The 19,592-nt window shown below is 41.2% G+C and overlaps 1 protein-coding gene across 4 annotated transcripts in view; it reads right to left on the bottom strand.

Moving 5' to 3' along the window:
• PPP1R7 (protein phosphatase 1 regulatory subunit 7) overlaps positions 1-16,922 on the bottom strand; it is a 28,354-nt gene extending 11,432 nt beyond the window's left edge. The window contains exons 1-5 of one of the 4 annotated variants that reach the window (XM_072995909.2): positions 16,728-16,922; positions 14,688-14,810; positions 3,341-3,396; positions 725-790; positions 120-250 (exon numbers count right to left, since the gene is read on the bottom strand). In XM_072995909.2, coding sequence (XP_072852010.1) covers positions 120-250; positions 725-790; positions 3,341-3,396; positions 14,688-14,810; positions 16,728-16,785 — 434 coding nt within the window. In that variant the 5' untranslated portion in view covers positions 16,786-16,922. The remainder of the gene's footprint in view (positions 1-119; positions 251-724; positions 791-3,340; positions 3,397-14,687; positions 14,811-16,727) is intronic. The other 3 variants (XM_020786415.3, XM_020786416.3, XM_020786417.3) reach the window with 3 other exon arrangements.
• Between the last annotated feature and the right edge of the window lie 2,670 nt (positions 16,923-19,592).

Here is a 19,592-nt window from a genome sequence, read left to right as displayed (position 1 = left end):
TTTGACACATACTAACAGTATATATTTGGAGTTTGTACATTACAATGCTTTAATGAAAAACTAGATATGTCTTCACTAACAGCTAAAATGGTCTCTTTGTTTCCTGTCCAGATACTTACTCCAGACCTGTCAAGGCCTCCAGGTTCTCAATCTTTCGAATCTGATTGTCATAGAGATCTAGCTCTTTCAGAGTCTGTAACTGTTCCAGGTTCTCAATACGCTTAATCAAGTTCTGACGGAGGCAGAGAGTCTGTTAGGTGGAGAGAAGATAAACAGAGATGAAAAAACAAAGACACATAAGTCCCGTTCTCAAGCAGTGTGCATGTAAAATAGTATCAAAAATTAATATATCATCTTTGTTGAGCACTCTTAACCACCACTGCCCCCAACAAATAGGCTTCTGCAGCAGCCAGGCTGTCTTACTGTGCATTTTTACTGGGACAAACAACAGCACAATTGTTGTGATGCTGTTACCAGTCTATCTCGCACCCAGAGAAGAGATAAGCATTTCCATTACAGCCCACCTCTGCATTTTGGAGCTGAGGATATAGAGGACCAAATTACAAATGAGGTGAGATCGCATAGTAATGCCTTTTTCAAAGACTAAAATCAGCTGCTGTTGGACAAGAGTGTATTATTAGTACTGAGCAGATACTAGGGGAGGGATGCTTAAGGCTCTTCTCTTGAACAAAATGATCCAACAGAGTTGCTGTTTGCATCTCACCTTCACTTTCTTGAGCACCTCAAACCCCTCGATCTTGCCAATTCGGAAATGATTCAAATCAACATCCTGAAAGGCAAAGAAGCTCTAAGTTGCCTTAGCATTGGTGCATGGATCCATCTTAATATTACTTCTGAACCAGGATGAAAGTATATATGTTTAACACAGTGCAAACCTCAGGAATTCTTCCAAAACAAGCTTTACAGTGGATGTGTACACAAGAGCTGATCTTTTGTCTGAATTACGTTTTCTCATAAGGTAATGAGAATGTCTAAAAGCCAAGGGCATATAGCTTACAGAGAAACAAATCTGCACTTGTAGCACATATACTACATATAACCCTGATTGTATGATCTCATTGTTCTTTCTGTAACATGCCCCAGTGCTATGAACTGCTTTCTCCAAATTCTGAATATTGCATGTACATGATCTGCTCTTCTCCTGCCACTCCAGTTTTGTAAATGCCACAGATATATCTACAATATCAGATGTATACCTATCATCAATTTTATGAGAAAGCATGCATTTAAATCAACCCTGAGTGCTCATTGGAAGGACAGATCCTGAAGCCGAGGCTTCAATATGTTGGTAATCTCATGAGAAGAGAAGACACCCTGGAAAAGCCCCTGATGTTGGGAAAGTGAGAAGGCAAGAGGAGAAGGGGACGACAGAGGACGAGATGGTTGGACAGTGTCATCGAAGCTACCAACATGAATTTGGCCCAGCTCCGGGAGGCAGTGGCAGACAGGAGGGCCTGGCGTGCTCTGGTCCATGGGGTCACGAAGAATCGGACATGACTTAACGACTTAACAACAACATTCATTTAAAAAACTGAATATGGCTTGTTGTTACTGTTGAAAACTGGGGAGGCAGGAGAGGTAATGTGTTCATAGAGGCAAACCGACCAGCACTATGCCTGGCCAGCTTCCACAACAAAAGAAACAGAACTAGTTCTCAGCATCCTTGGGAAAAGTCTTTTTTAATGTCTGAATGCCACACTGTGAGTGCATTTTCTCAGCAACTTTATAGATTTCAAATGCTAAAACAATCATTTGTTTGTAGGACAGTTGCTGCAATGCTGTCTAATATCTTCTTTCAACAGTGTTACTAATGCACATGGCAAAATCTTTAGTCTTTGCCTTGATATTTTAGTTAGATCATGGTTACCTAAGGTGCAACTGTCAACTGGGCTCCTCAACTGTGGCTTGAAATTGGCCTCCTTTGTGCCCAGTGAGTAATGTCATGTCCTCACCAAAACATGTATAATCAGATCACACATGGAAGTGTGGCATCTAGTATAGAAGCTAGAAAAAGACAAAACTCAGCATAGGTGCACAGCATATAGACATCAAATATTGTACTTCATGCACGTGAGGAAGTACAGGATAATCCACAAAAGGGCAGGCTAAAATAACTATGATGCCAATATCTTGTTAAGAAAAAGCACACATGGAGGTGCAATCATGTAATGGCTCTTCCCAGTTGTCTTTTATACAGCTGGTTGTGTGTTCGAGTTTATAACCCATGTATGAACAATTGTATGGAGGAGAATCTACATGATTGCATTTAGTCACAATCACTTAAGAGCAGGATTTGTCTCACAAAACTCCATTTTAATGGACTTTTGTAAAAGCTTCACTGGGGAAAAACACCTTGGAGAGGACTTTGTGTGCTCAGTGGCCACAGAGTGTTGATAAACTGGTGACGATGGTAGAGGAGAGTAGAACAGAGTGGCAGGAGTCTTCAAAGAATAGTGTTGGCCGTAACATTTTGTTGTCCATTCCACCTGTAAGTTCCATCCCTGTTTTTCATTTAGGGACAATACAAACTTTGCACACTTCGCACCCTCCCCCCCGAAAGGGAGCTGTGTCACCTTAATGGTACCTGAAAATTCCGTGGGGGGACTGGCAACACTATGACTCTGCCCTGCAGCATTGCAAATATACGTTGGTACAGAGGAACAGCCCTGTGTGTGGCGTTTTTCAAGACGGAAGAGTGAGGCGTGCAAATGCCCACATCCACATATGAAGCTTTAAACACAAACCTCTCTGGGTGGCTCCATAAGACGCCTTTACTATTTTGCTGCCCTGCTTTATTCACTTACATAAGCTTCTGAGAAGATGCTGCCTGCCACTCACATTCCTGTTTTTCTTCTACCTTTTTTCTTTCTGTGAGCAGTGAGTAGAAGAAAGATGAGCAAACTGCACGATTCCGTCTCATGATTAGCACAAAAAGTCCTCAGTCTGACAGTACCACTTAAATCCGTTCCTGAATAGATTCTTTAAGTGGAGCCCTTGCTTGCTGACTAATCAATGTTTCCCATGGCACCAATGCATTATGTATATTTTGACAGCGCAGATCAAAGAAAAAAGGCAAAAGGCAGACACCTACACTCCCTTTAGATTCAGTCATCAGCAAAGTGTACTTTGCCTTTGCATCCTTCTGATCTAACCCCACCCAAAGAACTCAGCTTTTTTAAAAAAAAAATGAAGAAAGCATGTCAAAGAATAGGTTCCATAGCACAGAATAATGCTTGATTGTCCATAGTTTAGAAAGTGTTTCCCAGAGAGTCAGTTGTCGGTGTTCTTGAGTGGAATATAAAAGTGACACCTGTATTACCTCTGCTTCTGGATCCAGGCTAATTGTCTCCATGTCCACTGGTGTCTCTGCTTCAGCTGCAAAAGAGCAAGTGTATTTCTTTAAGTCTCTACTGCTCATCACTGAGAGCACATTACCAAAGTCAGATGTCCCACAAGACAAAACATGCCTTGAGGAAGCATAAAACATGCCTTGACGAGAGATGGAGCATCTGATTTACTGCATTTATGCAAAGCATACTCTAGTCTTTCTAAGATTAGCTTGGTGTGCAAAATAAGGATTTCCGTGGTACAGTCTATAATAAAGTGCAAGTAGGACCAAAATACTCTTTGGGAAAAAATGCACATGAGAAACATTGTCTTAAATGACTAAGAGAGGAAAATGATAGCTGAGAAAGCAATAACTGTGAACACCACAAGCAAAACAGTTATCAGAAATGTTAGTTATCTGTACACTTTGACCAACTTATCCGACTTCCACAATGACGAACAACAAATTCCTTTTGAGTAAAAAGGTTTAGCATTCATACCAGAAGAAAAGAAATCCAAACAGCTAATCTGACAGCAATATACTAAGTTATTTATATTTCTTAATTTTTAATTCAATTTATATATTGTCCCATTAGTACAAGCAGTACACTGGGCAGTTTGCATAAGGTTAAAAAGTCATAAACCCTCAATATACCACAATGACAAAAATATGATTAAGACAATACAGCAATAGAATAGACAGCAATTTTAACCATAAATTATGAAATATCTAAAGTTGATAAAACAAAAAAATTTACTAACTTGCCCAAGTTAGAGTACATTAGGTCTACAGTGGGGTCTCTACTTAAGAACGTCCCTACTTAAGAACAATTCCACTTAAGAACAGCTCCATTTGCTAAATTTTGCTTCTACTTGAGAACAAAAATCTAGATAAGAACAGGAAAAAAACCTTTCCTGCTCTTTTTTTAACCTTAGGTCATCTTAGGTTAAAAAAAAGTTCTCCCCCTAGTGGTAGAGTACGTATTAACCAGCTTCAATGTACGAATGCACCTCTACATAAAAAAAACAGCCAGAACGGATTAATTGGTTTTCAGTCCATTGCTTCAAAATTAGCTTCGTCAGAAGTGCTTTTAACACTGTTCCCTGGAGGCGGGGCTTTGTTGCGGTGCTGCCAGCAACTCCAGAGAAGAGCTCTCTGGAAAAAACTGGAACCCTCCGGTCCGGGATCCCCCTTTTGAAATGGGGATCAAAGGAGAGTCTAGAAGAAGTCTCTCTGAAGCAGATGGTGAGCAGCAGAAGGAGAAGAAAGGGAGGCAGACCCGGACTTTTTTCTTCTGAAGAAATCACCGTGCACGGACTGGAGCGGGCGCCATTTTTTGGGACTGAGCCGCGAGGAACCCTTTACCGGGGGAGAGGAGAGCAATCAATATAAACTAATAATATAAAACAAGTAAGTAAGCCGAAGCCTCTGATTTATGAAACAGCCTCATTAAGCTGAAATAAGAATGAAAATATTTGGCTGAAAGAATAAATGCAGCGGCGGGTTTATCTTATCAGTCTGACTCAAAAGCGAAACTAAGCTTCTCCAAGTGAACTCTTAAAACACCAGGCTGATTCTAAAGCCGAGAGTCTGAGATGGAAAAATAAATCTTATGTTTCTGGAAAAGAATCCCAGACAGCAACACCGTCTGACTGGATTTAAGAGACTTCGGTGGATGCAGTGTGGCTGGGATACGTTACTCTTTGCCTTCTCTGGACTTTGGGAACTATAAATAATAGAATCTGGTGGTTTTCGGGAGAAGGAGCTGACGTGGCCGACTGGACTAAGGAGCATTAAGGGGTTAATGAAGATCACAAGACGAGCTCCAAGGACAATCTACTGGACAGTTTGAGACTTTGTGATTGTTGTTTTGTTTGTCGGACTGCAGACCGCGTGTGAGTCTAATAATAGAAGCTTGCTGAACTCAGGAGAAGAAGAAATAACTGCGTCACGGTTCTAATTGATATTGTATTTGCTGGGCTAAAAGTTGATTTTTATACTACAATATTTGGACAAAGATTGGAGGGAGATCTAAGGGGAGGTTTATGATGAGGGGTTTGAATTGTTGATAAAATTGTGGAAACTGTGGAAGGATTTCTAGGGGGTGATTATTGTGGTATTTATACAAACCCCAAAGCCTGAGATGGACCCCAAAAATTCAAAAGAACAAATGGAGACTTGGTCTGTTCAATCCCAAAGTTCTGGAATAGTGGTGCAAGAAATAGAAAAGGAATGGCAGATTAATATACAAAGGCTAATATTAACAGGGTTCCAGCAAGTGAATGCAGGTCTTAGCAAAATAGAAGATTTGATGAAAGGGACGAAAGAGGGGACAGTAGATGCCAAACAAAACTTAAATGAAGTTGTACAGACTTTAGAATCGTCTGTATTAGACATGACACCAGGTAATATGAATGCAGTAGAGAGTTATCCAGTGACCCATGCAGCTTCCAAAGTTAAAAAGCATTATGACAAAAATCTTAAGGAGGCAGAGATACTGCAACCAGACAATTTTATGGTGAAAATACGGGAAGTGAAAAAAATGGATATTCTGTCAGATGGGCTGAAAGACTGTTCAATTCAAAAAGAAAATGAACGATGGGATGTATTGTATAAATGGCAGCAGCTACCAGACAATGTTGGAATAACATAGAATAAAATTAAAATTAAATGATAAGATAAAAGCAGGAGGGTAATCAAACTGTGAAAAAGCAAAAAGTTGATATGTATTAGTAATATGAATTGATTGGATGATGTTATACTTTATGCTCTCCTATCCCCCAAAACCATTTTTCCTTTCCTATCCCCTCTTTCTTTTTGTACCCTCTATCCCTGTTCCTAAATAAAAAAAATAAAATTAAAAAAAACAAAAAAAACACTGTTCCCTGACCTAAGGGAAAAAAAAGAAAAAAATCCCCCTCTAGTGGTAGAAGGCGGAATAGCAACTTCCCATTAGTTTCTATGGACGGAAAAGAGCAGATACGGATTAAATGGTTTTCAATGCATTCCTGTGGGAAATGCAGATTCTACATAAGAACTTTTCCACTTGAGAACCACCTTCCAATACGGATTAAGTTCTTAAGTAGAGACCCCACTGTATACTCGTATTTTCTTCAGTAGAAGGCAATCAATATAGAAGCAATTCATTCTGCTACACCTCATTTTCTCATCATGTCTCCCCTTGAAAGGGATGCTACTTACTTGCAGTTGATAGCTTTCCTACTTTGAAGAAAACAAATACTCGTACTTGCTGCTAATTGCATGCTCTTGCTGCCATTCTCACTCTTTCTCACAATGCGAGTTGAGGTGGACCTCAGAGATTTGTGCTGAATAATTCACAAATGCTCTGTTTGGAAGATGTGTGGATTCTCTCCCTCACATTTTATTGAGCAATATAGAGAAACTGTGTATGTCAAGATATGAGACATGCACTTAATAATCCATTGTTGTCGTTATCTGCCATCAAGTCGCCTCCGACTTATGGCGACACCATGAACGCTCTCCGAAATGACCTGTCGTCAACTGTCCTGCTCAGCTCTTGTAAATGCAATCCTGTGACTTTCTTCAGGGAGTCTGTCCATCTCTTATTTGGTCTTCCTTTTTTTCCCCTGCTGTCTTCTACCTTTCCCAACATTAACGTCTTTTCCAGATAATCCTACCTTCTCATGAGGTGGCCAAAACAGGACAGCCTCAGTTTCTACATTTTTGCCCCCAGAGATTAGTCAAGCTTGATTTAATCAAGGACCCATTTGTTTGCCTTTCTGACAATCCAGAATAGCCACAAAGCTATCCTCTCTAGCACCACATTTTAAAAAAAAAGGAACAATTCATTTTGTGCAGGTCTCTTCCTCTCTTAAATGACTCAATCCACCTTTGTGCCAAAACTCACTTTCAGGAGGATTACATAATATCATCTATCTCCCTTCAAATGATTTTTACTGTAAGCCCTTTGGCTTCACTCTTAATCCTCAAACACAGGGAAAATTCAGCTTAGGTGTGTGGAACCGCACTGGCTCACTATTCCTCTCTTGTTACCCGTGCCTCTTTCTGTTCCTCTAACCTCCCTGATATTTCTCTCTAAAAATACATCATCTTTTGCATTTCAGTTGTCATGCCTCACAGATATAAGGGCAACACCAAACAAAGAAACAAATAAGCCTAAAGTCTTCAGTAGCACTGTACCACGCTGATGAAACTGTCTCCTTTTCTGAACTCCTTGTCAGCAGTGTCCCACATAAAGATGCTGAGAAGTAAGATAACAGACTCTTTGGCAAATCCAGAATGTTTTGCTTATGTAACTAGGCTCTAAAATATCCCTTCTGCATAATAATTTTATGTGCCATCAAGTAAATTCTGACTTATGGCAACCCCTTTCAGGGTGTTTTTTTAGGTAGAGAATATGCAGCAATGGTGTCCCATTCCATTCTTCTAGGGGTGCCCTGGGACTATGTTGCTTGCCCAAGGCTACACAGGCTGGCTCTACTTGCAGGAAGCACAGTGGGGACTCAAACTCCTAACCTCTGGCTCTGCAGCCAGAGGCCTAAGACACCAAGATATTCAGCCTGCTATCCTTTTCCCACAGGAAATGCATAAAGTAGAGATCAGCTCTACTTTTTGAGCCTGGACAACCCTGAGGCCTGCATGTTCCTCTTTCTTTCTCTGATGCAGCTGCAAGGAGGAGATTGAAAGTGTCTACTTTCACACCATAGAAAGAAGAGGAGAGAGTGCCTGCTCATAACTTCTTCCCACAGTATTAAAAGGCCCTAATGCCTTTTGATATCAGGAATCCCATCACCAAACCCCCCTCATTCAATGTGCACATTTATTTATTTACACTATTCACATTTTTATGCTGCCCAATAAGGAGCAAAGTTACTACTTTGTGTGGCAGGCACAACAAAACATAACAATAATAAGGGGGAAAAACACAAAAAGGAAATCCAAATTCCGGGATCATGATAAGCTAGGGTGCAATAAACAAGAGAGATACGTAAAGCTGAAAAAGAAATATTGGTGCTCAGCAGGCCAAGAGGGGGTACATTGCATTATTTGGGGGCAAGCCACAGAAAGGCTTGGAAGAACAGCCAGGTCTTACGTTGCCTCTTAAAGCTCAGGAGGGACGGGGCTAGCTTGCACCTCTGGTGGAAGAGAATTCCAGAGTGAAGTGGCTTCCACAGAGAAGGCCCAGTTATGGGTGGTAGACTTTCGAGCCTCCCCCCGGGGTGGCCACATTTGGCAATGAAAGACAATTCATGGTCAGTAAAGGGGTGAAGAGAACCATGCTTAATAGACCTGTTATGAGAAGGATAAAGGATAAGTGTGGGTACATAAAGGACAGTAACAGCTAGCAGAGGTACTGCCTCAAACACAGCAGAGAACAACTGCAAGACAGCAAAAAAGTGGGCACCTTCTCAGCCAAGAACAGGCAACTTCAATGGGCTTGGGGTCCACTTTTCCAGTTGGCCAACTGAGGAATAGCTTATGGGAAGGGCAGCAAGTGTGTGGATTTTTCTTTTATTACACACACAATTTGAAGATCAAGATCACAGTTAATTCATTACAGACTAGAATTATAGAATAATTTTAAATCACCCTTAAGAAACATAAACTTTCAACAATCCGTTTACTAGCTATGGTACTCCAGAGAGAAAAGGGTTGCAAAGGTTGTCTAAATAATAAAGGAAGATAACCAACAGCGATGAGGCTGGTAAATAAAAATTTCCTCCTTCCAGCCACACTAAAGTTTCAATCAACACTCAATTAAAAGTTGGCTTCAGTGAAACAGCTCATCAAGCAGACAAAACACCTTTTTTTAATAAATAAAAATTCTGGGGAGTCCTGGGAATACTGGAAGGTCACAAAAAGGGTGCTGTGAGTCACACCTTGCCTATCATGACTCCCAACCAGCACGCAGACAACACAAAACTCTTTCTCGCTTTTCCATCTAAATCTGAAGAAGCTGTTTCAGTTCTAGATCAGTGTCTGGCATCAGTAATCGACTGGATGAAAGTGAATAAACTGAGACTTAATCTAGACAAGACAGACGTGCTTTTGGTCAGCTAAATGAGATCAGAGAATAAAGATCTATTCTGCGCTAGATGGGGAAACATTCCGCCCCCTGAAATATACTGTATCTGTGAAGATTCTCATTCATCCAGGTAAGGTTATCTGGAAGTTGAGTCATGAACCCAGTTGCCATGACTCAACTTCTAGGCTCCCCCTGAAAACACAGGTGTGCAGCTTGGGGGTGATCCTGGATTCATCTCCGAGCCTAGATGCTTAGGTTTTGGCAGAAAGGAGAAGTGCCTTTCCACAGTTAAAATTAATAGTGCCAGCAGTGCCTGTTTCTGGAGAGATCTGATCTGGCCACAGGGACACATGCCTTACATCCCAGCTGGATTACTGTAACACTCTGTGTGGGGCTGCCTCTGAAAAGTGTCCAGAAACTTCAGTGGGTTCAAAGCACTAGAGCCAGATGGTTAGCTAGGGTTGGCTACAGGGATCACATACCACTACCCTTTTAGAGCAGCTCCACTGGCTGCTGGTCTGTTTCCAACCACAATTCAAAATGGTTTAACCTACAAAGGACTAAATGGATTGGGTCCAAACTATTTCAAAGACCGCATTTCCCTTTATAAGCCTGCTCAGGTTCTAAGATTTGGAGAGGCATTTCTCTCAGGCCCACCACCCTCATAGGTGTGTTTGGTGGGGACACAGGAAATTACCTTCTCTGTTATTGCTCCCAGACTCTCCCTCCTGGCATTTCTAATATTGTTTTTCTTTAATGATGTAAACCACCTTGAGTGCTTTTTAGGAGAAAATGTAGGGTAAAAATATTTTTTTAAAAAAACAAACAAGCTAGCAAGCTTTAAAATCAAAATTCTGTTCATCATGAAAGGGCGCATATTCTCATACCTATTTTCTGCCATTTGGTTAGCATGCCACATAAACCTGCTCTTCCGGCTCAGAACTTCTCTGGAGGGCCTTCTCTGGCCCCACTGCCTTTAGAGGAGAGCCATCACTGTTAACTTTCTAGTACCAGGCACAGATTTATTTATTTCTCTGATGTTTTTGAAATATTTCTTTTCAACTGCTTTGCTCTACTTTTAGCTGACCATCATTCCCACTGCTGTTCTCCTCTCCTGTTAATTTTCATGATGAGTTTCAATGTATTTTATTGGTTTTCGATTGTGATTTATATTGTGACTGTTTTATCAAAAACTGCTTTGAGCATGCTTTTATTGGCGGGAAAGAGGATATCACCTTCATGCTGCTCACAGTGCAGGCACAGTTATTGCTGGACAAAAGAACTGAGGGGACAAGGGACGTGCAGCATAGGATAACAGTGGAAAAGAGGAAGGGCACAGGGCCAAGCATTCTACGGGACAGAAAAAGGAGCGTGCAGAGTATGAAAAGCAGAATAAATTGGGAAGAAACGTTGAATCTAACACTCTCTCTGTTCAGCCAACCTGTACATCCAAAATTGCAACATACGTTCAGGCCACTTAATAGGCTTTTCATAACTGATAATAAAGAGTTCAATTAAATAACCATTTTCATGATTATCAATTTCAGATGCCGAAGCCGTCAATTCCCAAACACCCAAAAACAGAAAAGCCTACTTTGGAACAGTGAGCAGAATGGAATTCCAGCTCTAGGCTAAAAGCCAGGAAATGAGATTCACTGTGGAAATCTCATCTCTCAATACCATGAGTGTGTACAAACCACCCATCTGTCAACTTTACTAATTTGACAGCAGTATATATTCATGAGCAAAATGGCTGTCACAATAGGTTGGGAAGTCCACTGATAATTCTGCCAGTACATGGAAGCAGCTGAATACAATTTCCCTCTGTGAGCCCTTCAGGTAAGGGCAAAACACTATAAATGAGTCTGCGCTTAGAAGGCCAAAACTGCATGCAGAAGATCAAATCTAAGTGACAATCTTCTGCTCAAATTGTACTGGAAGAAACAGGTAGGTGCACTTAACACTGAGCCAGATCATATATCTGCAGGCCAGGATTAGAAAAATAGACACTCTGACAATCAGTTTAACACAGGTAATAGTCAGCTAGCTAGTCATTAGGAGCAATAGCAGAGGTTGCTTAAATTATCTCAAACTTTCTCAGTTTCATCCATTTTGTCAGCACAATATAACTGTGAAGCTCCTGCCAGTGTCACAGCCAGACAACTGTTTCTATTATGCTCAAACTAGGAGCGGCTGCTCCACTCCAGAGAATGGTCATGGTATATGAAACAGGAATAATTCAGAACAGATTACGTCAAAAAGAAACAAGTTGGCAAACAAGTCTGTTTTTTTCAAAGACCTACGGATGGAAATGCACATGATTCTACCCAAATTTAGAAGCCACATTTAAACCACTGAGTTTCCAAACTCAAGTTTAGCATTTCTCCTAATCAGCTTCACATTGTGTCCTCATGACAGCACCTGACACCACTACTGCCTTAAATATGTCACTTCAAATCTGCCTTATTATGGCAGGTCAGCAGAGCATTACAGGTATTCTGAATGACAAAACTCTTGCTTTGTTGTTTCATAGCTCCCACAGCATCTAAAGTACATGAAAAATATCCAAGCAGCAAGAGGCGTTCCTTCTGACACATGTTAAAACTGATATCCATGTTTCTTGCCATTTTAATTCTACTAGCATGTCTAGGATCCTTATGCACTGGTGCTCCATTTCCACTTTATTAAAACAAGTATTGAGAATGGAAAATTATTATTTGGTAGCATTAGGACACAGTTTGAACATGCCTGTATGCTGAGAAGTGTAAGAAACCTCTTCCTTTCAGTAACTTAGAAAGATACACTGGCGTTATGAGAAGGTGTGCGAGCAGAGAGTGTAAGAAACGGGCCCATTCTTATGCTTCCCACTCAGACTATTGTGGGCTGAGTTTCCATTTTTAACTTTTGCTCTTACACGAGTCCGCAAACCACCCAGATGTACTTCAAAAGATGTTGCCAGCAGGAATTCTACCCACTCTGTCTTGGATGACACATGGCTACAATAAATACCCTAGTCACAAATTGCCTCAGAAGTCCAGTATTAAACACGAGTAAAAAATAAATTTTGCCTTGAATAGTCTGTAATTTGATTTATTAACTAAAACAGAATACCATCAAGCACCACTACTATAAAGACTGGCTCAAAACAGAAACTACATGGGTAAAGAAAACATCCGAGGGTAGTTAGTTATCTCCTTTCAAAAACTATGCACCAATGCCCATTTGACTAAACTCTTCAAGCATGTTGCTTCTTTTGGTTTGTGGAAAACCAACTGCTTCATGTTCAATTACCTTAGGTACTATTGAGCAACATAAGGAATGTAATTATTTTGCATGGTTAATTGGCATAACAATTTCAATTATGATTTGAAACTGTTGGTTTGGAGCAAAGATGAACACTTGTGATTTTTTTTAATACCCTGCCCTTCTTTATAAGAAGCCCAGCAAAACACAATAACTTACATGAAGCACAGTCCACACAGAAATGTTTAAAATGTAATTCTAGGAAAAGAATACAAATCAATAAAACAAAGTTGTAGGCTACCTAACGACAAGAATGTGAGGGGGTGTGGAAATGGCTCTTCACTAGAAGAGTAGCTAAGAGGAATTAAAATCAGGAGACTACTTCTGCCATCAATTTTTTTTAATATTCATTTCTCTTTTTGCAGGGACACAAACAGGATTCTCTTCATACAGCAGCAGATTACCTCCACTTACAGAATGTCATCTCATATCTGAAGACTCCTGCCTAGATTTCCTTCCTGCTTCTTTAATGGACTGATTCCTACGACTTGTTTGCTTCTGTGATGCCTTTCATTCAATAATCTAAATAGAAAGGCTAAAATCCTGTAGTCTAGTGCCCACTCTATTGTAAATAACTATGCTAAGCAACAGAATTTCAGCCTTTATGTTTAAAGGGTCTAAAGAGAAGAATATCAACTCATTAATTCATTCATTCTGCCCTTCTCCTTAAAAAGGACTCAAGAGGGTTAACCTATACATATCTTTAACATTCCATTGGAACTATTGCTCAAATGTTACATTAAATAAGAATGTTTCAAAACAGGTAACATTTTATTCTGTTCCTCTAATAGTCACTTGTCTAAATCGTGCTCTTCACTTCCACATAAAACATGCTCAAACTTGTATCCCTGCAAACTTCAGAAAATTTCTCATTGATGCCCATTAAAGATCATCACATACATTAAACCTCACATACAAGAATGGTGGTTCCCTTATGTCCACCTCTTTTCCAACATAATCCTTTGTTGATTAAAAATGGTAATTACCGCCTTATATTAGATTAGACCACTGTAATGCGCTGTACGTGGCGCTACCTTTGAGATTGATGCGGAAGCTTCAAATGGTGCAGAATGCGGCAGAGAGATTACTTAGCTGAACGAGAAAATTCCAGCATATCTCTTCCATTCTGGCTGCTCTGCATTGGCTGCCCATTCGTTTCCGCATTGACTTCAAAGTGTTAATGATGATATACAAAGCCTTAAACGGTTTAGGACCTCTATACTTGGCAGAACGCCTTCTCCCACCTAGATCTACTCAAGTCACTCACTATAGCCAGGAAAGACAGCTGAGAAGCCTGATGCCGAGAGAGGCCCGGAAAGAAAGAACAAGAAACCGGGCCTTCTCAGCGGTGGCCCCTCGACTCTGGAACAGCTTGCCACCAGAGATTTGCCTGGCACCCTTGCTGGGTGTTTTCAAGAGCCAATTAAAAACTTGGCTCTTTAGGCAAGTCTTCCCTCCTGCCATTACTTGACTTTTACTTTTCTTGGTTTTGCTGTTTATTCCCATCTTGATTATAGTATTATTGTAGATTTTAATTTGTTTATGCACAATATATTGTGAGCCGCCCTGAGTAGACTTCTGTCTAGAAGGGCAGGATAAAAATCCAATAATAAATAAATAATATGAAGAGGGCAATGCAGGTACAATATGAGGCTGGAAAGAATGAAGCAGGACCTCAAAAAAGTGTTCATCAAAGGTACACTGTAACAGTACAAAACATTTAAAAATAATCTACATTATATTTATGTTCAAAAGTGCACATGCTTTTAATATGTTCAGGAGTCACAGCATAACTACCTGGAACTGAAAACAACACGTTCAATTGTTAGACTCCCAGAATGTACAAAAGCATTCCTAACATGGGAAAACAACAAGGCATCATTTCAAAGATCAATCCCATGAAGCCCGGTATCCTTTTCGCATGTCCTACAGCTGCAAGCAGATGAACTGTGAAAAGTTCTCAGTTGTATTGCAGATGATTATGTTTCTCTCTGAATAATACTTTACCTGTTGAATTCTCACCATTCTGTTCATCCTTTAAACTCTGTTGACTGAGGTCTGTTACTATGCAAACAGCTTGCTTCTTCCCTTCATCATCTCCCGACTCTTCAGATTCGATTCTCCTGTCAACTGAGTAAAAGGAATACATAATAATTAAGTCCTTTTCAGAAAAAAGAATGGGAGCACAAAATGAGGTACTTATCAACTATTAATCTTGGCAGAGTTTCTACATCTGCAAAAATGATCCCAGACATATCTCCTTAGAAGCAAGCCTAAAAAAGTTCAGCTGTATTCACCCACAAGTAACTGCACAGATTACAGCTTTAGGTTCAAAATCCAATGAGCAACAGGACTAACTAGAATGCCAACATACAACAACCAAGCTGATAATGCATCATGGCTGGCAGTCATTCCATGTGGGGCTCAAAACTGCAGAATGTATTTGCAGCTACAGTATGGCAAACTTCTGTTCTTCTCCAAGGAGGTCTATAAATCTCTGCAGGACTCCTGGAAGAGTCAGGTATCCTTATCAGGATATGACATATTGAGCATTTGTAATTTTTGTGTTCATGGATTGCTCAGATAATCTTTATTTATTTAAAAGAGTTATGCCCTCCCTATCCCCTCAAAAGGACCAAAAGTGGCTTACAATATTAAAAGAATATGGGGGCAGGGGGGGCAAACATGCTAATTTTTAAGAGCCCCCTCTTAGGCAGCCAATTACTGAGAAAATCTTGGGTTTAATGAACAGAGATACAAACAAGCCCTGGAGCACCTTGGACACAGCCAATATGTTCTTTTCTTGAGGTGTGCAACTCATCATGCTGCATCACCAGGAGACATCTGCCCTTTAGAATTCAAACTCATGAGATGCATTCATAATTCATGACCTGTCATTCTACAATACTCAAAGCAAAGTCATTCCTCCTCAAATACAGTATCTAAATAAAACTTGTCAGTGGCATGTTATACGCAATGAAGAAGCTCTTCAGTTGGCAGGGCTAACAGCATATCCATAGTTTAGTATGTGCTAATGAATACATGTACACACACTTCCTACCATATTTTTTGTGGGGAATTTTGTATATGCAACCCAGGTAGTTTTTCAATAGTAAGAGTGCATGACCTAAACAAAGACACAGTTTCCCAAACTCAATTTACATCTTAGGCAGTGAGGCACTACTACCTGCAGTACAAGAGATTCATACAAATAGCCCCCTGACCCCAACCCCATGGTGCTTTTGTTGTTTAGTCATTAAGTCGTGTCCGACTCTTCGTGACCCCATGGACCAGAGCACGCCAGGTCCTCCTGTCTTCCACTGCCTCCTGGAGTTTGGTCAAATGGCATGGTGCCACCATCACTTAAATCACCTAGGTAGGAAAGCACTGGGGTTAGGGGCGGAAGAGAACAAACTGAGAGGCAACTGATGGGAAAGAAAGAAACACCCAAGGAAAACAAAAGGTGTTGGGGAGGGGAGGATGCTGTTTTTATGAGTCAGTAGTTGTTAAATTGCCAACCTCAAGGATTCTTGCGAGCACAGGGGCGCCGCTTGAATTGAGGGGAAGGCAGACTCTTCAAGCAATTAAAGCTATTATCCCTTACCTGTTAAGGCTTACCCCTAAACCACACCACTCTACAGAAGGGCTACCCCCGTTGATTCTCCGTATGCGCCTAATGGTAATCAGACACCACCTTTCTAAAGGGCTTCGGGAGAGGAAGAGAGCTGGCAACCTGCATGCAACAGAAGGACCGACGTAGCTCGGGGATGGTGGTGGGCGAACCTAGGAAGCTCCAGCTCTCTTTCCCTCAACTGCACCCGCTTCCCCCTTGCTTCTGCTGCCCCTCCATGCCCACCACGCCACAAACCGCTTCCCTGCCGACCACTGGGATCTCCTTCCATTTCCACTGCGCCCCTCACCCACGCAAGGCCAGCGCCCACGGCTCCGGCACCGTAAGCTTCCCTCGCTTATCCGACATCCCCGTAGTAAGCCTGACCCGGCCCTAACCCAGATTCGGACACCGCGCGCTATCATCCGGCCTCTCACCCTCCATCATCTCCTGCGCGCCCTCCCCGCTCTCCGTCTCAGATCCCGTTGTCGCCATAACGCTTTGCACCCCCTCCCCCTTCCGGCATCGGGCCCTGAGCCTGGGACAGCCAATGAATGACTCGATCGGAAACGCCTCCAGCCAATAGCGGACTCAGCTTCGCCGCAGAGGTTCCCGTGAGATCTTTTGCGCCTGCGCCTAGCCCCGCGGCCCCCTGGGAAATGTAGTTTCGCTTAGGGACATTGGCCGCTAGCCGGGGAGGTACGGACGGGAGGGTTTTAAAAGAGCTGTGCGGTCAATGGGGAACAGCAGGAGCTGGCAAGAAGCGTGCATGTTATTATTTCTGTTCGGCTGAGATTTAAAGGCCGCCAATTTTTAATGCTGGCTGACAAAAATAAGGGAGGGGCAAAGCAGAGTGGTGGAAAGAACACAGCCCACGTATTTCTTTTCTATCATTAGCTCATTCTAAGATTCATTAGGAAGAAAGAAGCTGCTCCCATTCTGGCTGTTGGGGTGCTGGTGGGGTGGGTGGTCTTTGCGTGCGGTCTATGGATCCATCTGTTTTCGTTCAATTCTCATTTTAATGTTTTCTATCCCCTCCATATGTTTGCCATATATTAAAAGAATACTTATGGATGAGTATACAGTACGTAAGGAAATAGACTTTTCATATTTCCATCCTGCCAGCAAATAGGCATATGGTGGCATACTGGTGCTGAATATGGAGTTTCTATATAGATATGCCTGGTAGACTTAACTCTCCATGGCAACAGCAAATCCTCCATCAATTTTAGTTAATTTGCTTTTAAAACCAGCAATACACAACCAGGCCAGCAACCTTCCATTTCCTGAGATTCCAGAGCCAAAACTCAGACCTCTGAATTATCAGCAGAACAAAACAGGCAAGGTTTGGAAGGGAACCAGAACTGCTGTTGAGTCTGTTGATTTTAGGAACAGGTATAATGGGTTGCATTTCCTGTCTTGCTCTAAAGGCTATCATGGGCCCAAGCATATCCACCCACTGGAACTCTCCCCACCTCTTTCCAATTTTTCCTTGATTTTTAGTGTGCCAAAGGTGTGCAACAATAATGCAACATGCGGACATTTGCTTTGCATTAGTGAACTCTGACACTCTCTGGGAATGAATGGAAATGACTACCCAGGCATTAAAACTACTGTACCTTACAGACAAAGTAAAACTTTTGTCCTTTTCCAGTGCTGCTCACCCTGAGAATTGTCCCCTCACATAGTGACACGTGGAAGCATGGCACTTCCTTGAGATCTTAGCCAACATCATCAAATCTCAAATGCTGTCAACATACCTTTCACATGCAATTTCCAACCTGGATTTTCCATGTACAAATAATATTCTGTGCTACTGTGTTATGATCTTTCCTAATCTCTAAAACACTAGAGGCGCCACAATGATTCAGCTGTAGTAAAACTGCCAAGATGACAATGAAATATGATATACACTTCTAGACTACTAATGTGTCTCCCAAAATTTAAATGGTGATGGCTATGCTGCCTTGTAAATTATACTAAAGAAGCATTAGGCAATGCAAGCTATATTAACTGGGACAGACATCCAATAATATGGATGCACTGCTGTAATTGATTTGAATTTAAAAATGCCACAAAGAAATGGTGAGAAATAATAATTTTTTTAATATGGCAACAGTACCTTCCTGTTCTAATGTCTACTGAGAAATATGTCCCATTGAGTTCAGTGGGATTTACTTTTGGGTAAATGGAGATAGGATTGCAACTTAAGTGGTACCCCAAAGTGCCCTATAGCGCAGTATACAGTATAGCACAGATGACAGAACCATCAGAAAGCAGCAATAGAGGCATATAGCCAGGCAACATTTAATGGATTCATGTTTTCTATGTGATGATAAAAATGTTAAGAAGATATTAAGGACATTTATGTCCACACACGTGGAAACACTGATTTCTTCTCAGCATGGTTTTCCAGAATATTTTTAGAATATTTTAAAATAAATTTTAATTTTTTATTTGAAAATCTCCCCCAAGCCAGTACAATAAAACCTCTGAATAGCTTGAGTATGACACAGTTCCCTCTTATCTACAAAGGAGAGGAGCAGTTTTTGTTCTTGGATTTTCCCTTTATTGTTTTATTTGGGTTTTGTTTCTCTCTGTTCCTTTGTAGTTTAGAGCAACAAGAGATCCAGATCTTCAACAGAAGCAAGGAAAAGCTGCTTCACATTGCAGATAGATGTCTGACCTGAGACAGGCAACTTCAACACCCAAGACCAGCTCTGAACTGTAGGTTTAATGTAAGTGGAGCTCTGCCTGGCTTACTCCTTCCCAATGTTCAAAAGGCACCTGAAAACATTTCCTTTCCTGGAGACCTTTCTTGGCTAACCGCCTTGATTTTTCATGTTCAGTTTGTGAATTTTAATTTACACATCCTGAGCTTTTGTCATTGATTATGCATTGATTATGCTCACTGGAAGGACAGATCCTGAAGCTGAGGCTCCAATACTTTGGCCATCTCATGAGAAGAGAAGACTCCCTGGAAAAGACCATGATGTTGGCTAAGTGTGAAGGCAAGAGGAGAAGGGGACGACAGAGGATGAGATGTTTGGACAGTGTCATCGAAGCTACCAACATGAATTTGACCCAACTCCAGGAGGCAGTGGAAGACAGGAGGGCCATATTTTTTCCTCATAATAGGATCATTGGCTTCAATATTTTTTGGATTTGCTGTTCTGAATTATGGAACCAGAAACAATGTAGATAAATAAAGCTTGTGAAAAAATACAAGAAGTTTGGATCTGCTGGAGTGATTGCAACAAAGAAAATATTTGTACTTAAGATACCCAGATGAATGTTGAAAT

This window comes from Pogona vitticeps, chromosome 3 (genome assembly GCF_051106095.1).
Source record: "Pogona vitticeps strain Pit_001003342236 chromosome 3, PviZW2.1, whole genome shotgun sequence".
In the NCBI taxonomy this organism is placed as follows: Eukaryota; Metazoa; Chordata; class Lepidosauria; order Squamata; family Agamidae; genus Pogona; species Pogona vitticeps.
This window is presented reverse-complemented; position numbering and strand designations above follow the sequence as displayed.